This window comes from Labeo rohita, chromosome 3 (assembly GCF_022985175.1).
Source record: "Labeo rohita strain BAU-BD-2019 chromosome 3, IGBB_LRoh.1.0, whole genome shotgun sequence".
Classification (NCBI taxonomy): Eukaryota; Metazoa; Chordata; class Actinopteri; order Cypriniformes; family Cyprinidae; genus Labeo; species Labeo rohita.
Genome location: NC_066871.1, coordinates 9,522,289 through 9,539,601, shown reverse-complemented (window position 1 = coordinate 9,539,601; position 17,313 = coordinate 9,522,289). Strand labels below are relative to the sequence as shown.

Below are 17,313 nucleotides of genomic sequence, written 5' to 3'. Positions count from 1 at the left end.
ATTCACAAAGATTTTGCATATGTGTCTTCAGTCAGTCTTTAATTTAATATTCAATGACAAGAACAATTTTTGACTTACAGCTGAAAAATTGCGGCTCAAACTGGAAAAATCTTGAAGCAGTGCCAGTGGAGAGAAACTGCCAAAGTTTTGCAGAATGAAGTCCACACTGTTGTTAAATGGCAATGTGCACTGGACACCTGAATTAAAATAATGAAATTCTTTGTTCATTACTGATCATCAGAGGTCATTTAAATAGAGTCCTGTAAAGTATTATGTCAATTTCAAGAAACATACATTACACATTTGAATAGTATATACTAACTGAAATCATTTACAAATCTTCAAACAACATCAGTATTTCTTATAGATTTAGTTTATTCAAAGTGTGTTAAATTAAATGATAATGTAACATCTACCTGTGTTGTATTGTCTTGACAGGAATGGACGAATGAATTCATTTAGGACAAATCTCTGTGTCGCACTGTCCATCAGTCCAAATTTACTATTTAGCTCCACATAACTGTAGCAAAAAAACAGAGATGTGAGGGTGCAATGATGTGAACTTGCAAACCTTAAGATGCATTATAGTGAATCATTATATCATTCAATAAACTGACTTGTTCAGAAACACTGATTCATTCATGAACAAATGCAAGTGACTGTTTTATGAGGGAATCATTGAATCGTTTACTCAACCCATTTGTTTAAAACACTGATTCATTAAGGAAAGAAAGACCAATACTGTGTGTTGCCATGTAAGATAAACTTACATAGTGCGGTAACTTTCACAGGTGAAGTTTCTGGTGCTGAAGCAGGACAGGAGTCTTTGAGATACTGATGGTAGGAAGGCTTTTAGTCGCCCCTGGAACCATGACTGAATGAAGACGGGATCTCTCAGTCTCTGGGGACTAAATCGACTAATGCGGGTGTCAGCAATCACATCCAGCACATCGGATAGAGCCACACTGCTTGCACTGAGAGTCTGGAATTAAACATATTTTATAGTTTATATCAGCTTGAAAGTGTATAAACAAAATAAAGTAAAATTCAATCAATTATAATCTTCATACCTTGTTGGAAAATTTCACAAGTGCATCATCAAGGTTTGTGCTGATTTTGGTGAAGAAAAGCTTCCACGTCTCTTTTGTCACATTGCTGGACAGTTTACAAGCCAACAGGTCAGCCACTTGTTGAGAGTTTAACTGTGACAGCTGATGACAGAAAAGAGCTGTTATCAAAACTGAAGCAATAATGCACATAAAGAATGAATAATGAGGCAGTGACTACTACCGTTGGTAGACAGGCGAACTGCAACACAGTAAAGTCACAAACTCCTGTTGTATTTGGAGCTGTTCCGTTCAAGAACTGATCCAAAGCAGAGCTGCAAACCAGAAGAACATGAAGCATTTATTGCAGACCATCATGGGCTCAGTGTTTAAGTCATTTGAGTGCAGACAGAACAGCTCACCTGCTGACATTTGCACAGAGGACAGACTCTGAAAAGGACAAAACAAAGACTTTGAGTTTTAGCAACATCACTGACATCTCAAATTAATCAGACATGATCAGTCACTCACCATTTACAGGAATTGTTGTGCACTGCAGGAGTGAGAACAAATATTGCATTATTATTATTTTGTTTGTTGAAACATAAAAACAGACATAAAATCTCCTGAACATGAGCTTGATCTTTCTGTTCATCATTACTTACTTGGGCTGTTCTCTCAATGCACTCTAGAGGGAAATAAAACACAGTTCACACATTAATTCTGGCAGGATTTTGCAAGCAATTATTTTGATATGATCATGTGTTTAGGAGCAAAGTGTTATTGCTCAGTTGTGTCTCACCATCAGGAGGAATCATCATCACTGAGTCTCTGATCATCAGCAGCGCTTCAGTCTGGTTTGGAGCGAGTGGTGATAATGCCTGATCCATCCTGTCAAAGCTGATTCAGAGAAGAAAAAAAACACAATCAATGTGATCTTATTCAAGACTAACACATCCAGATCAATATTTGTTCTGCTTAATAAAAGCCACTTACATGACTCTGTAGTTTTCACAACTGAAATTTGCCTGCAGGACAAAAAAGAGATGATGACATTGTTGAACAGGATCAAGACTAATAATAAAGTTGATGACCAAACAAACAATAACAACAATAAATGTGTAATTTTATTTTAAATAAAAAAACGAATAATAACAATGATAATAATAACAGTAATAGTAGTAGAAATAATATTGATTATTACAGCTGTTATTATTATTGTTGTTGTTAAATGTATTTCTGCACAGGTAATATGTAAAGTTGCATTAAACACCTTTCTGGCCTGTGTCTGAAGAGAAGGGATGAAGCCATTTAGTTTGTCTCTGTTGGAGGATTGAAGAAGGAAGTCAAAGACTCTTGTGAGGATGTTTCCTCTGTCTTCTGGTCTAGCAGGAGGACTGAACACCAGTTCACCCAGTTGCGCCAGTGTGAGAACAGGAAGAGCATCCACCTGCAAATGACATGAGACTTCACTGACATGCATTCACAAAGATTTTGCATATGTGTCTTCAGTCAGTCTTTAATATTCAATGACAAGAACAATTTCTGACTTACAGCTGAAAAATTGCGGCTCAAACTGGAAAAATCTTGAAGCAGTGCCAGTGGAGAGAAACTGCCAAAGTTTTGCAGAATGAAGTCCACACTGTTGTTAAATGGCAATGTGCACTGGACACCTGAATTAAAATAATGAAATTCTTTGTTCATTACTGATCATCAGAGGTCATTTAAATAGAGTCCTGTAAAGTATTATGTCAATTTCAAGAAACATACATTACACATTTGAATAGTATATACTAACTGAAATCATTTACAAATCTTCAAACAATATCAGTATTTCTTATAGATTTAGTTTATTCAAAGTGTGTTAAATTAAATGATAATGTAACATCTACCTGTGTTGTATTGTCTTGACAGGAATGGACGAATGAATTCATTTAGGACAAATCTCTGTGTCGCACTGTCCATCAGTCCAAATTTACTATTTAGCTCCACATAACTGTAGCAAAAAAACAGAGATGTGAGGGTGCAATGATGTGAACTTGCAAACCTTAAGATGCATTATAGTGAATCATTATATCATTCAATAAACTGACTTGTTCAGAAACACTGATTCATTCATGAACAAATGCAAGTGACTGTTTTATGAGGGAATCATTGAATCGTTTACTCAACCCATTTGTTTAAAACACTGATTTATTAAGGAAAGAAAGACCAATACTGTGTGTTGCCATGTAAGATAAACTTACATAGTGCGGTAACTTTCACAGGTGAAGTTTCTGGTGCTGAAGCAGGACAGGAGTCTTTGAGATACCGATGGTAGGAAGGCTTTTAGTCGCCCCTGGAACCATGACTGAATGAAGACGGGATCTCTCAGTCTCTGGGGACTAAATCGACTAATGCGGGCGTCAGCAATCACATCCAGCACATCGGATAGAGCCACACTGCTTTCATTGAGAGTCTGGAATTAAACATATTTTATAGTTTATATCAGCTTGAAAGTGTATAAACAAAATAAAGTAAAATTCAATCAATTATAATTTTCATACCTTGTTGGAAAATTTCACAAGTGCATCATCAAGGTTTGTGCTGATTTTGGTGAAGAAAAGCTTCCACGTCTCTTTTGTCACATTGCTGGACAGTTTACAAGCCAACAGGTCAGCCACTTGTTGAGAGTTTAACTGTGACAGCTGATGACAGAAAAGAGCTGTTATCAAAACTGAAACAATAATGCACATAAAGAATGAATAATGAGGCAGTGACTATTACCGTTGGTAGACAGGCGAACTGCAACACAGTAAAGTCACAAATTCCTGTTGTATTTGGAGCCGTTCCGCTCAAGAACTGATCCAAAGCAGAGCTGCAAACCAGAAGAACATGAAGCATTTATTACAGACCATCATGGGCTCAGTGTTTAAGTCATTTGAGTGCAGACAGAACAGCTCACCTGCTGACATTTGCACAGAGGACAGACTCTGAAAAGGACAAAACAAAGACTTTGAGTTTTAGCAACATCACTGACATCTCAAATTAATCAGACATGATCAGTCACTCACCATTTACAGGAATTGTTGTGCACTGCAGGAGTGAGAACAAATATTGTATTATAATTATTTTGTTTGTTGAAATATAAAAACAGACATAAAATCTCCTCAACATGAACTTGATCTTTCTGTTCATCATTACTTACTTGGGCTGTTCTCTCGATGCACTCTAGAGGGAAATAAAACACAGTTCACACTTTAATTCTGGTAGAATTTTCCATGCAACTGTTTTGATATGATCATGTATTCAGGAGCAAAGTGTTATTGCTCAGTTGTGTCTCACCATCAGGAGGAATCATCATCACTGAGTCTCTGATCGTCAGCAGCGCTTCAGTCTGGTTTGGAGCGAGTGGTGATAATGCCTGATCCATCCTGTCAAAGCTGATTCAGAAAAAAAAACACAATCAATGTGATCTTATTCAAGACTAACACATCCAGATCAATATTTGTTCTGCTTAATAAAAGCCACTTACATGACTCTGTAGTTTTCACAACTGAAGTTTGCCTGCAGGACAAAAAAGAGATGATGACATTGTTGAACAGGATCAAGACTAATAATAAAGTTGATGACCAAACAAACAATAACAACAATAAATGTGTAATTTTATTTTAAATAAAAAACAAATAATAACAATGATAATAATAACAGTAATATTAGTAGAAATAATATTGATTATTACAGCTGTTATTATTATTGTTGTTGTTAAATGTATTTCTGCACAGGTAATATGTAAAGTTGCATTAAACACCTTTCTGGCCTGTGTCTGAAGAGAAGGGATGAAGCCCTTTAGTTTGTCTCTGTTGGAGGATTGAAGAAGGAAGTCAAAGACTCTTGTGAGGATGTTTCCTCTGTCTTCTGGTCTAGCAGGAGGACTGAACACCAGTTCACCCAGTTGCGCCAGTGTGAGAACAGGAAGAGCATCCACCTGCAAATGACATGAGACTTCACTGACATGCATTCACAAAGATTTTGCATATGTGTCTTCAGTCAGTCTATAATATTCAATGACAAGAACTATTTCTGACTTACAGCTGAAAAATTGCGGCTGAAAGTGGAAAAATCCTGAAGCAGTGCCAGCGTAGAGAAATTGCCAAAGTTTTGCAGGATGAAGTCCACACTGTTGTTAAATGGCAACGTGCATCCGACACCTGAATTAAAATAATGAAATACTTAGTTCATTACTGATCATCAGTGGAGAGCTAATTTTAATGAAGACCTGTAAAGTACTATGTATCAAAAAAATGTTCAATAAACACACATTAAGCATTTAAACAGCATAAACAAATTTTATACGTCAACAAATTATTCATTTTGCATAAGTCTGTTAAGTCAAATGATCAGTAAAATCTACCTGTGTTTTGATTTTTGAACAGGAATGGAAGAATGAAGTCATTGAGGACAGATCTCTGTGTCGCACTGTCCATTAGTCCAAAATTATTATTTAGCTCCACATAACTGTAGCAATAAAACAGTTAGAGATGATGATTACAAAAGTGTTTGCATTACAACCTTATTTGTAATAGGTCAATTTAAATCAACTGTATGTAAGGTTTTATTTTGAAATTTTATTTTCTCAAAAAAAAATTCTTTACGACTGAAGAAAGAAAGAAATTAACATCTTGGATGAAAAGGGGGGTGAGTAAATTATCTGTACATTTTTGTTATGGAAGTGAAATTCTCCTTTAATACAGCCAGAGTGTAATGTTACATTTGCAACAGTGACTTCAACTCATTTGACTGTAGGGGGCTCCAAAGTCACAAAATACACAAAGTACATACAGTTGCTTAAAACAATCAGTTCACCCAAAAATATATATATATATACTTTTTTAAGTTAAACGTCATGTGGATTACTTATTGAATTACTGTGATGTTTTAATCACCTGTTTGGACTTTCATTCTGACGGTACCCATTCACTGCAGAGAATCCATTGGTGAGCAAGTGATGTAATGCTAAATCAGTTCCAATGAACAAGCAAACTCATCTACACCTTGGATGGTCTGAGGGTGAGTACATTTCTGCAAATTTTCATTTTTGGGTGGACTATTGCTTTAATAATTATCATTTCTATTGTCTATTATTATTTGTTAATTCGTTGTTTTTTGTTAACTGTTATTTATTCTTTTAGCCACACACAACAAGGAAATCAATCTTAAAAAGGATTTGATTGTTAACTTATCAGGTGCAAACCAACGGGTATGTGATAATCTGATAATGAACAGCTATCAGACATCAGTAAAAAAAAACAAAAAAACAAAAAAAAAAACATAAAGAACATACAGTGCCCTGTAGGCTTGACAGGTGAAGCTACGTGTGTTGATGCAAGACAGGAATTCACGTGGAATTTGAGGCAGCATTGGCTTCATCTTGATTTGGAACCAGAACCTCATGAACTCTGCATCATCAAGATTTCTAGATGTGAAGCTTTCTGCTGGCAGTTCTGCAAATGAGCCTGTGAGGTTGCTTTGAGATGAGTTGGTCGCCTGAAACAAACAAACAAACAAACAAAAAGCCTTGTCAAAAAAGGCAATACTTTGAATATAGCACAAAAAAAAAAGTTTTTTTCTTTTTTATTATTACCACTTTAGACTGCTCCATCAATGTCTGTAGTGAACTGGAGAGTTCAGCAATCAGAAGTTTCAGGTTTTCCTCAGTGAAGCTCAGATTTGTCTTAGCGACACAGTTTATCACTTTCGCCAGATTCTCTTCAGCCTGTGATGTCTGCACAGGAAGATAGTACTGTTAGTTTTAGTTTAAGATTTCAAGCTACTGCTATCTGGGCTGTAAATCAGTTTGAGGCATTTACACCATGTACTGGTGTCAAATGATATCTCCTATTTACTGTACTCCCCCTCCCTATACCCCTTGTTTTTATCAGTTTTACATATAGTTCGTTTGAATAACAGGATGAGTTTAGGAAGAGGTTATTGTACACCCAGATCTATATCTGATACTTCATTATATGCACAATAATGTCTTAGTTTTGTATAATGCACATATGTAGCACCACCCCCTGAAAATAGATCTTTATAATCTAATGTGGGAGACAATAAACTTGAAAGAATTATGTTTATATAAGAATTATGTTTATAATTCTTTCCATGGGCCCACGCAAGGACTGAGAATAGTCAAACAGCATTTAAAGATAAAGAGCTAAGATATAACACTAGGTGTTCTAATTTTTGCATGTGAGAACAAAACCACATTGTACAGTAGTTTTACTTTTCACATTCTTTAGATGTGTGACATGCCAGAAGGCTTGTTGGACTTGATCAGGGTGTGGTTAATTACGTGCGAGATTGAAAGATTGTGGTTTGTGAAAGTCAGACTCACAGAACAGGAACTGTTATTGCTGGTGACTTTACAATTGTCGACAGGGTCTGTGATTTGAGTTTCTGCAGCACTGAACAAAGTATAAAAAGCACAGCATTAGTTAAATCAAATGAGATGCTCTGAAGTACATATGTTTCTAATTGCAGTCCAGTTATCTCAGTGGCAAACCTAAACATGCATTGCAAACACTGGCTTAATCAGTAATTCTGTCTTATTTATTATTAAATGTTTGTCTTGTTTTTTCAAATATGTAATAATCCTCAAAAAAAAGGACTTGAGAAAATAAATATAAATAAATAAAATAAAATAAACAAACAATAAATACTAGAAATTGGTATAGAAAAATAAACTTAAGCTATTTTTTATTGATCAAACATACTAATTACAGAGTGCAAAAAAAACTTTTAAGTTGGTCAGAAAGAAATGAAAAACAACTGGTGAATCATCAGTTGTAAAAAAAAAGAAAAATAAATACAACACGAATATGTCTACACTGCCTCAAACCACCAAAACTATGATCTTCTGCAAGACACATGCAGTTTTAATTTTTCACTGCTAGAGGGCTAACATTAGCATTCATTTCCAAATTCTCTGAAAACATCTGTCTTTATATCTTGCAAAATGTGTCATGTTTTAAGATGTTCAGCTATTTCTTATTAGAAAACAAGATAAAAACCCTGTTGCTGTGACACTAATCCTGTTTAGCCTTTTAAAGAGATCAAAAATTCTCTGCAATCTGCAAATCTTTTACATTTTTTGTTTGTTCTTAGAGCTATAATTTGGTTTATAGTGCAGATAGAAACTCTACTCACAAAACATAGTTGTATATTTCTGTGGTGTTCTCTGCCAAAGTCTGGTTAGTTAGCAGAGCTTTCCTCACTATGGGAAGAACCACATACTGGAACCAATCACTGAAGCTGCTGATGTTGAAAGTATTTATTAAGGTCTGGGTGACATAGGTCTCGGTCCAGTTCACCAGAAGCTGTATCGTTTCATTTCTGATACTGCTGACATTTGTCTGGAAAAGAAGAAATAGGTTTATACATATTAGGGCTCTCAGTTAAGATGGTTAAAAAATGTGATGCTCGTGGCACAAGATGCTGAAAAACAAAGAGATGCATAATGTGCAATGATATGGAAATAAATGAACATTATTTTGACTTCTAAAGCCATATTTTGTCATATGTATTAAATGTTTTCATGCGATGTAATGTCTTTGAATTATTAACTAAGCAAATATTGATTATATATGCATTGATATATGCAAATAATCTGATTAATTATTTGACATGTTAAGTTGTTCAACATTCTTAAATAGGCCTATTATAAATTGTTTTATTATAGACACAAAAAAGAAGACATACCGTCTGAGAAATGATCACACATGATCTGATGAATCTTCCCAATGGTCTCAAAGAAACCAGGAAATCGGTGAGATTCTAAACAGAAACGTGAAAAGAATTAGGATCATCTCTGACCTGATTAACAAGAACCATTCCAGCTACATCATCATAATCAAGTACATAAATTCAAGTCTAACCTTTTCAAGTCCATTTGAACTCACACTGGTGATGTTAAGTGTTACGTTAGTGAGCGGCTGCAGGAAACTCTGGAAAATCTGAGTGATGTCACTGAGGTCTAGTTTAGCAGATGCTTCCAGCTGAAAGATCAGCTCAGCTTTCTGCTCTGGGGTGAGCAAATCTAGGACAAGCAGCTGAAAAGAAGCACAAAGATTCAAATGAATCCCCTCAACAATAATGCTATGATTTGATTTATACCATAAAACATCCCGGTTTAATTCACGTACCCCATCAAAGTTGGGATTCAGAGCTATGAAATCTCCTAGAGCTGCGCTAGCAGAGAACTTCTGGAAGTACAGCTGAAACCAGTCCCGAACGTTGACTGTACTGTTCACACAGCCAACTTTAAAACAAAAACTCAACATTAGCAACTCAAGACACAAACTCATAGCCAGAAACTTATCTTTTAAGCAAGGAATAACTGACGATGGGCCCTTGAATTATTAGAAAATAATGCACTAATGCAACAACGTGCATTATTTTCCAATAATTCAACGCCTTGTTTACAATTACGACAGTTAACAAACCTCAACCCTGGTGAAAAAACCAGCATATGCTGGTAGGTATGTTTTGATGCTGGAATGCTGGTTAGGTAGGTTTTGATGCTGGTTTAAGCTGGTCCTTTGCTGGTTTAAGCTGGTCCTTAGCTGGTTTAAGCTGGTCCTTAGCTGGTTTATGCTGGTCCTTAGCTGGTTTATGCTGGTCCTTTGCTGGTTTAAGCTGGTCCTTAGCTGGTTTATGATGGTCCTTTGCTGGTTTAAGCTGGTCCTTTGCTGGTTCATGCTGGTCCTTGACCAGCAACATGACCAGCAAAAACCAGCAAAGGACCAGCTTAAACCAGCATCAAAACCTACCTAACCAGCATATGCTGTTTTTTTCACCAGGGAAGTCTTGGATAGCATTATATATTTCAAGGCATTCGTCCGCTTTTGTTTGATTTTTTTTGTCATTTTCTTCAAGAATACCGCCTTCACCTCGTTAATGAGAAATGTCAAATAGCTTTTTTAAGTTGTTAAACTGTTTTACAGACAAAATCGTCAGAGTAGCGTTTTCGTGTGTAACGTTACAAATGTGCGTTTGTAATAAGGCAGAAAGAGCGGGAGAACTAGAGTGCTTTCCATACATAATAAAACGTAATTTTGTGCCAAAAAGTTTTTATCCCATTGTTCGCTTTGGTTATTTTCCTGCTATAGGCTGTAAGTATCGTTGAAATCAGGCACGCCAGGTTTTCACAACAACTCCCCCCCACCAAATGCTACTTGAAACTAGCCCAAAACTAGCGTTTCGAGGGGGATAAAATACACGTTTTTTGTTTGGGTTCCCCTGGTAAAGTCGCTATTAACGGCTAAATATGACGTTATTGAGGTCGATTCAACCCCCACAGACATCAAAACAATCTGCGGCAACAGTGTTAAAGTAGTCCAATTTCCTGTTTGAAATAACCGAAATCATTTGGCGGAGTGATATGGACATGTAATGCGGTCAAGACCTGCCTGGATCTACGTTCGCGGTGCGTTCGTCAGCCAATCAGATTCGAGAATTCAACGGCCAGTAGTATAGTTCATTTAATATTAGTGGACAAAAACGGTTAACGTTACCGTCAGCTGTATTTCTTGTCAGAAAAGGCTTTATGAAGTTCTGATACACCATCTTTTGCCTTTCAGAACCAATATGGAAGCTTAGATCACTCACTCTGCAAAAAAAACATGTGAATTAAGTTGACTTTCTCGGACAACAAATAACTATAGAGAATAGCAGCATGTTTTATGTGTGGAAAATACGCACAGTTGTTGGAAGCTTTTGCAGACGAGGTTGCTTTGACTCAGACAGGACAGCGTGTCTCTGGACAGTGATGACAGGTATGGATTGAGCTTCACTTGGAACCAGAGCCCCGTAAAATTCAGATCACTCAGTGAACCCACTACTGAGACTTCCGCCCTCGCTTGATTTATGTTTTGCACGACCTTACTAACGTCAAGTCTAGATCTCTGTTTGGGTGATGTAAAGGTACTGATTAGATGACTTCCTTTTAAAAATGGGTATGTTTTTGAAATATGTTGATATTCAGATTCACTGTACCAGCAATGTGTACAAATCAAAGGCAGCGTCAGTGAATGCTTTGAGATTTTTGAGATTTCCCTGCGATGAGTCTGATTGTTGTATCCCGGAGCAAGTGAGAGTGTTGTTGAACACTGACTGTGAGAACTGAAACAGAAACGAGAAAAAACGAAAGAAAAAGGAATGATATTATCATGATATTACCATGATATTACATCGTATTACACCACATAAAGAATACTTACTGAAGTGCATGTGGAGCCATTATTGGAAACTATGCCTGTAAAATAAATCATAAAATAAATATAAATAAACAATAACATAACATATATGAGCAATTATTAAGTATTCAGAAACGCACCATTTTGATAATCCACCAGACACTTTGAGGAAACAGAAAAGAAATAAATCAAATCCATGAAACGTTTCATTGTTAAAGGTAAATCAAGCACAATCAAGCAAGTTCTATTTGTCAACCCGTGAAAACTAGTTGGTGTGCGAGCACACTCTTAAAATAAGAACATTATTTTGATCAAGCAAAACTAGGAAAATAATCAAATTTGAAATGACTGAATGCAGGCATCGACAAAATAATGTTGTGCAGAAAGTTTTAAATACCTGGCCGTTTATCAGTGTGACGAAACCTAAAAGAGATAAAAATGAGTGCATCTCATAAAAAGTGTCTTTTTAAAAATCTATAATATTAAAAATAATAATAATAATTCTCACATTGCGTAGTTAATTAGAACAATAAAAAAACTTTACTTACCTAAAGCAATAAGCGCAGAAAGCTGAAAGTGCGCCATTTTCACACTGACACCCCTGATCCTAACAAGCCACAATTGCACAGCATTATTATTTTAAATAAACTGCATAAAAACTTGCAGTAGTGATCAATGATGCGTACTTTTAAATATGATATATTAATTAAATTAATTATCGGTTCTTATTATAACTATTTCAGTTATAACAAATATTATTCTAACTATAAGGCGTGAAAGGTGTGCAAGGACCGGAGCACTTACCTGTCGCAGGAGTATCTGTGTGTCTGTCAGGCAGCTTAGCAGGTGCACTATTAACAGAGGTATTAAAAGGGTGTGGGCCACAAACGTCAGTAAATCCAAAACAAGACCAACAACTCATTCTGGAAAAGGGCAAAACAAGCAGGTGGGAATGTACTACATCACATTTTTCTGTTATCAAAAATGTGTCTGCTACATACATGTACAGTGATGCATTGATTTTTTTTTTTTTTTAACAGTTTAATCTTCAAATTAAAATTTATACTGGTAAAAGTTGCAGCTTTGGTGCACAAATGTTTACTTTAAAGTACATTTAAATCAAGTCTTTTGTTGTGCTTTTACAAAGCACATATAAAGTACATGAACTGTAGCAAAGTGTTATCTGATACTTAATTTTTTTTTTAAATGCACTAGGTTTCAAATTCATTACTGTAAATGCGTAATTACAAATTTATATTGAAATTCATGACATACAAGTTTGAAAAGGTATCATTTACTTTACCGTAAGTGGTTGTTTGTACATTTAGCCGTACAGTTTATTATCAATAACCAATATCGTTTGAGTGAATTACAAATATTCTGTTTCTGGTTAGGCTGTTGCCAGTTGCATTGGAAGTGTTTCACTGGTAGACCCATCTATTTAAAACATTAATGCTCAATTTAAAACCTTTGAAAATGCTGTCATCATTTGCTGACCCTCATGTTGTTCCAAACCTGTATTAATGTCTTTCTTCTGTGAATGCAAAATAAAAAAGTTGAAAAACAAACAGTTGACTTCCATAGTATGGTAAAAAAAATTACACTGTGTAAGTCAATGGGTACTATTTGGTTACCGATGTTATTCAAAACATCTTGCATTTAGCAGAATAAACGACGTGAGGGTGAATAAATGATGACAGAATTTTCATTTGTGGGTGAGCTTTCCCTTTAATGTAATGTCTTTTGAGGTTGAACATAAATGTAATATACAGGTCAATCCCACACATACTGTATCTAGTAAAACCTTCAATAAGTAGTTTATATACCGTGCCTAATTACATGAAGTGCTCTATTGTATGTTTTGTCAGCAGCCTAATTGAGCCTTAACTTCACACAATGACATCTGGATGCTGTTCAAAGTGAATAAGGCAGGCGCCACTTGCTGTGCAACAACATTTATTTAAACAAACTTAACCTGTTTAGATTGTGTGTCCCGCTTTCAGATGCAACCCGCCAGACTTTTACAATACCAGACCTTATGCCTTTAGAACCCAGTGGAGTGGAAATGCAATGTGTTAAATGCCATGTCTGGAACAGGTGTTTCTAAAACAATATCCTGCACAAGATAAACTGGAAACAAAACTTAACCACACACAAAACAACAGCCGTGTAACAAATTGGAAACCGAAAGCTACTGTGAAAATATCTGTGAAACTATCAGACGAGATGTGATAGCCAGGAAATCTTTTGTGCATTTACTTAATCTGTGATGGAATCTGTTAAGAAGTACAGATTTTCCAGATTTTTTAAAGCGATACACATGCACTTGTGCAGAAAGACATGTCAGATGGTCACAGACAACATCTGAGACTGTAGGTAGTGTCATCTAACAAATCTGTGGAATCTCTGCTGCATTCAGTTCATGTGGCATGGAACAAACGAAAGAACACTTTAGGACACTGTGACAAATTTAAAACTGAACATTAACAACATTATCGGATGATAAGAAACGAAATGACTACTTTAATTTACAGACCTGCTTCTCAGTTAAACTATGACAACTAATGCACTGGGTATAAAAATCATCAGTGGAGAATTCACTTTTTAAATACTAATGTAATTCCTTGCACCTGGTTATGATATTAATGTAGTGAGTCACACAAATAACAGTAAGCATCAGTAAAATGAAGTGAATTTCTCCGAGTTTGTGATTCGCTTTCAGTTTTTGCGGCTGACTTCAGTAAGAAGAAACTACCCAATGGCATCTATGCAAAAGAAATCTATGAGGAAGGGGGAAAAAACACCATCTGGAAATTCTAGATTCTTTGGGTGAAAGTAGCGCATTTCTTAATGTCAGCTGACCTTGTGATAAAGCACTTAAATGTATTGAATGTGCACTTATAGTGTAGTTATAGTAGAACTTTAAAATTACATATGAAGATATAGGCCTGTGTAAGTGCTCCTTAGGTGTGTCCAAAAAGCAGTTCAGCTAATTGGATTTAATAAACGTAAACAATAATGTATTTTTATTTAAATGCAATTGACATGCAGTTAAGTGTCTGAAAGCATCACATTCAGTTCACACTGAAGTATTCTTCTAAATAATATAATTTCTATGATAAATACTAAACCTAAACCTACATTTGTATCATATTTCATTTGTGAACCCAGCGACCTTTATACAGCGTTGGGGGAAGTTACTTTTAAAAGTAATGCATTACAATATTGAGTTACTCCATAAAAGCATAACTAATTGCATTACTTAGTTACTTTTTATAGAAAGTAATGTGTTACATTACTTTTGTTTTACATTTTGTCACCTGGGCTGCAAACAATAACAACAACAACAAAAGTTATATTTTTGGCAACTGTAAACCAAAAGTGAATTCTTCTCAACATGGGAACAAGAGAATAATGTCAGTGAATAAAAGGTGAAAAAATAGTAACTTGCATTACGTATTTGAAGAAGTACAACAAGCAGATTTTTTGTTGTAAATTTAAAAGTAAAGCATTACTAGGTACTTGAAAAAAGTAATTTGATTATGTTACTTGTAATGTGTTACCCCCAACACTTTGATCCCACAGTCTGCAATGTATCACATAGATTTAGTTTGGTGCAAGGAAAAAAATTCAGACTGAATTTAATTTACAGACAAATAAAATAAGCTTCTGGCAAAAGCATGTTTGGATCAAGCAGCAACCTCCCGCTCTCTCTATTGAAACCAACACAGAAGTGACTTAAACTGCAATTCATCGACTGGCTCCAAAAGGGAATCACTCCCATAGACTCCCCATGTTAAAATGCCCAACTTTACAGCAGAAAAAAAAATGTTTACAGCCTGGTACAAAAAGTGGGTTTGGTATATATATCTATATATCTAATTGTGCCCTTCATGTCACCTGTGAGGGGGGTGAATTTTTTTTATAACTCATCCGTTTAAATTATATTAAGCCTTAAATTTCTGCATAATTTAGGGCGTGGCCACTTGAGTGACAGGTGGATTGCCGCTGCTGTCACCACTGTTGTGCTAGGCGGGCGTGGTTTCAGCAACCAGCTCCACACACGTCCCACCTCTTTGCCCATTTTCGATTATCCAGGAGTGATTCCAAGATGGCGACGGCCGACTCCCGCCCACTAAGAGCTTCAAAAATGCTCTTCAGAAACCTACGGGTGACGTCACGGACACTAGCTATGTTTCCATCCAAAGATGCGAATTTAATTTGCGCGCAAAACTTGAATATCACATAAAACATTTGCGCATAAAGCACCGTTTCCATCCAGTGAGACAAAGAGAATAAAATCGTCACTTCTTGATAAACATGCACTAAATATCACTAAAAAAACTACACTGTAAAAACAAATAAGTTGATTCAACTTAAAATAATTTGTAACCTGGCTGCCTTAAAATGTTGTGTTAAATAAGCTAAAAAACGTATGTTGTTTAAACATATGTTGGAGTTCCTTAAACCTAGAATTAATAGTTGGGATAACAAAGGTGAAGCTGAGTCAACTTTTAGGTTTTTAGTTAGCCCAGCAAGATGAGAAAGTTGTGCTAACCTAAATGCAAGTTGGAACAACATAAAATTAGTGAGACCAACATGACAAGAAAGTTGTGCTAACCTAAATCCAAGTTGAAACAACATAAACTTAGTGAGACCAACAAACGTTTAGTTGTTTAAACTAACCATTTTGTTGAATAAATTTATAATTATAAGTTGTGCAGACTGAATAAAGATTGGCTAAACGAAGCATCTTGTTGAATCAACTTATATTTTTAAGGCAGCCAGGTTACTTTTTCAAGAATAGTTCATCTTACTTGTAATGTTAAGTTCATTCAACTGGTTGAACTACGCAATTTGCCCACACAACTAAGTTTAAATTTATAATTATAAGTTGTGCAAACTGAATAAAAATTGGCTCAACTAAGCATTTTGTTAAATCAACTTATATTTTTAAGGCAGCCAGGTTACTTTTTCAAGAATAGTTCATCTTACTTGTAATGTTAAGTTCATTCAACTGACTGACAGCTGGCTGAACTATGTAATTTGCCCACACAACTCAAGTTTCTATTTTCTAACAATACTGCAGAAAATAGCCTCATGGACACTGAAAAACATGCTGAAGGCTATTTTATTTGAATTCAAAATAGACAACCTCCTACTTAGTATTACTGTGTTTAGTATTAAAACACCCTAACTTTAAAAAACATAGATAAACATTGACATTTCATTTCTGTGTAACAACTGCAGTACATATTTACATTCCTTTCACTAATTCACATTTAATCAAAAGAACAGATGAGGGATTGTAAATTTCTTGCAGAGTAGCATGTTGCGTAGCCCGTAAACACACTAAGAACAGCTGCTCCCGCCAATGTTCATGAAAAGTTTTTGTAGAACTTCGGAAGTGTGCTTCATGTGTTTTGGGTAATCAGTGTTTCGTCCTGAAAGCACAGATGCTTTCAGGACGTCACAGATATCGGTGAGGTCAAGACGCTCTTCCAAAATGATGGCAATGGCAATGGTTTCTTTTGGAAGCATTTCCCATTGCTCCTCCTCAGTCACAATCAAGTTGTCCATTTCTATGCCCTTCACTAATTCTTCAATTTCATGAGATGCCTGAAAAAAACAACAACAAAAAAAAAAAATTAATTCTTTACATGCAAATATAACAATTAAATCAATATAGAATACTACTGTACATTACTTTAACTATAGTAATACATTAAAAATAATAATAACAACAACAACAACCTCAACAAACAGCAATTAAGAGGCAAAGTTAAAAAAAGGTGTAAGTTACATGAGCATGGCTGGGAGTATTAGACCAACTGGAACAAGTACTTTAATTTCCAGAATATAAGGGTGTTTCAACACTAGCACTTTTGGTGTGCACCAGGTTCGGTTGATGTTAAGAGTTTGGTTGTGAACTCTTAGTCCTATCATTGTTTATCTGAAATTGTAGCTATTAGGGATTTATGAAACTAGTTGCCAAAATTCTACTGCTGCTAGTCGATGCTGAAAATACCAGT

The 17,313-nt window shown here is 35.6% G+C and overlaps 1 protein-coding gene across 20 annotated transcripts in view; it reads right to left on the bottom strand.

Moving 5' to 3' along the window:
* Positions 1–12,136, bottom strand: part of mslna (mesothelin a) — a 28,585-nt gene extending 16,449 nt beyond the window's left edge. The window contains exons 1-39 of one of the 20 annotated variants that reach the window (XM_051106355.1): positions 12,086–12,134; positions 11,830–11,888; positions 11,679–11,704; positions 11,422–11,443; positions 11,306–11,340; positions 11,082–11,207; positions 10,788–10,990; positions 10,601–10,695; positions 9,230–9,345; positions 8,963–9,136; positions 8,787–8,861; positions 8,235–8,440; positions 7,423–7,492; positions 6,670–6,810; positions 6,370–6,572; positions 5,440–5,543; positions 5,118–5,236; positions 4,837–5,013; positions 4,561–4,592; positions 4,371–4,468; positions 4,234–4,256; positions 4,100–4,121; positions 3,991–4,018; positions 3,813–3,903; positions 3,593–3,733; positions 3,293–3,504; positions 2,939–3,042; positions 2,601–2,719; positions 2,320–2,496; positions 2,043–2,074; positions 1,849–1,946; positions 1,712–1,734; positions 1,578–1,599; positions 1,469–1,496; positions 1,291–1,381; positions 1,071–1,211; positions 771–982; positions 417–520; positions 79–197 (exon numbers count right to left, since the gene is read on the bottom strand). In XM_051106355.1, coding sequence (XP_050962312.1) covers positions 79–197; positions 417–520; positions 771–982; positions 1,071–1,211; positions 1,291–1,381; positions 1,469–1,496; positions 1,578–1,599; positions 1,712–1,734; positions 1,849–1,946; positions 2,043–2,074; positions 2,320–2,496; positions 2,601–2,719; positions 2,939–3,042; positions 3,293–3,504; positions 3,593–3,733; positions 3,813–3,903; positions 3,991–4,018; positions 4,100–4,121; positions 4,234–4,256; positions 4,371–4,468; positions 4,561–4,592; positions 4,837–5,013; positions 5,118–5,236; positions 5,440–5,543; positions 6,370–6,572; positions 6,670–6,810; positions 7,423–7,492; positions 8,235–8,440; positions 8,787–8,861; positions 8,963–9,136; positions 9,230–9,345; positions 10,601–10,695; positions 10,788–10,990; positions 11,082–11,207; positions 11,306–11,340; positions 11,422–11,443; positions 11,679–11,704; positions 11,830–11,866 — 3,846 coding nt within the window. In that variant the 5' untranslated portion in view covers positions 11,867–11,888; positions 12,086–12,134. Of the gene's footprint in view, positions 1–78; positions 198–416; positions 521–770; positions 983–1,070; positions 1,212–1,290; positions 1,382–1,468; positions 1,497–1,577; positions 1,600–1,711; positions 1,735–1,848; positions 1,947–2,042; positions 2,075–2,319; positions 2,497–2,600; positions 2,720–2,938; positions 3,043–3,292; positions 3,505–3,592; positions 3,734–3,812; positions 3,904–3,990; positions 4,019–4,099; positions 4,122–4,233; positions 4,257–4,370; positions 4,469–4,560; positions 4,593–4,836; positions 5,014–5,117; positions 5,237–5,439; positions 5,544–6,369; positions 6,573–6,669; positions 6,811–7,422; positions 7,493–8,234; positions 8,441–8,786; positions 8,862–8,962; positions 9,137–9,229; positions 9,346–10,600; positions 10,696–10,787; positions 10,991–11,081; positions 11,208–11,305; positions 11,341–11,421; positions 11,444–11,678; positions 11,705–11,829; positions 11,889–12,085 lie in introns of all 20 variants that reach the window. The other 19 variants (XM_051106371.1, XM_051106376.1, XM_051106375.1 and 16 more) reach the window with 19 other exon arrangements.
* Between the last annotated feature and the right edge of the window lie 5,177 nt (positions 12,137–17,313).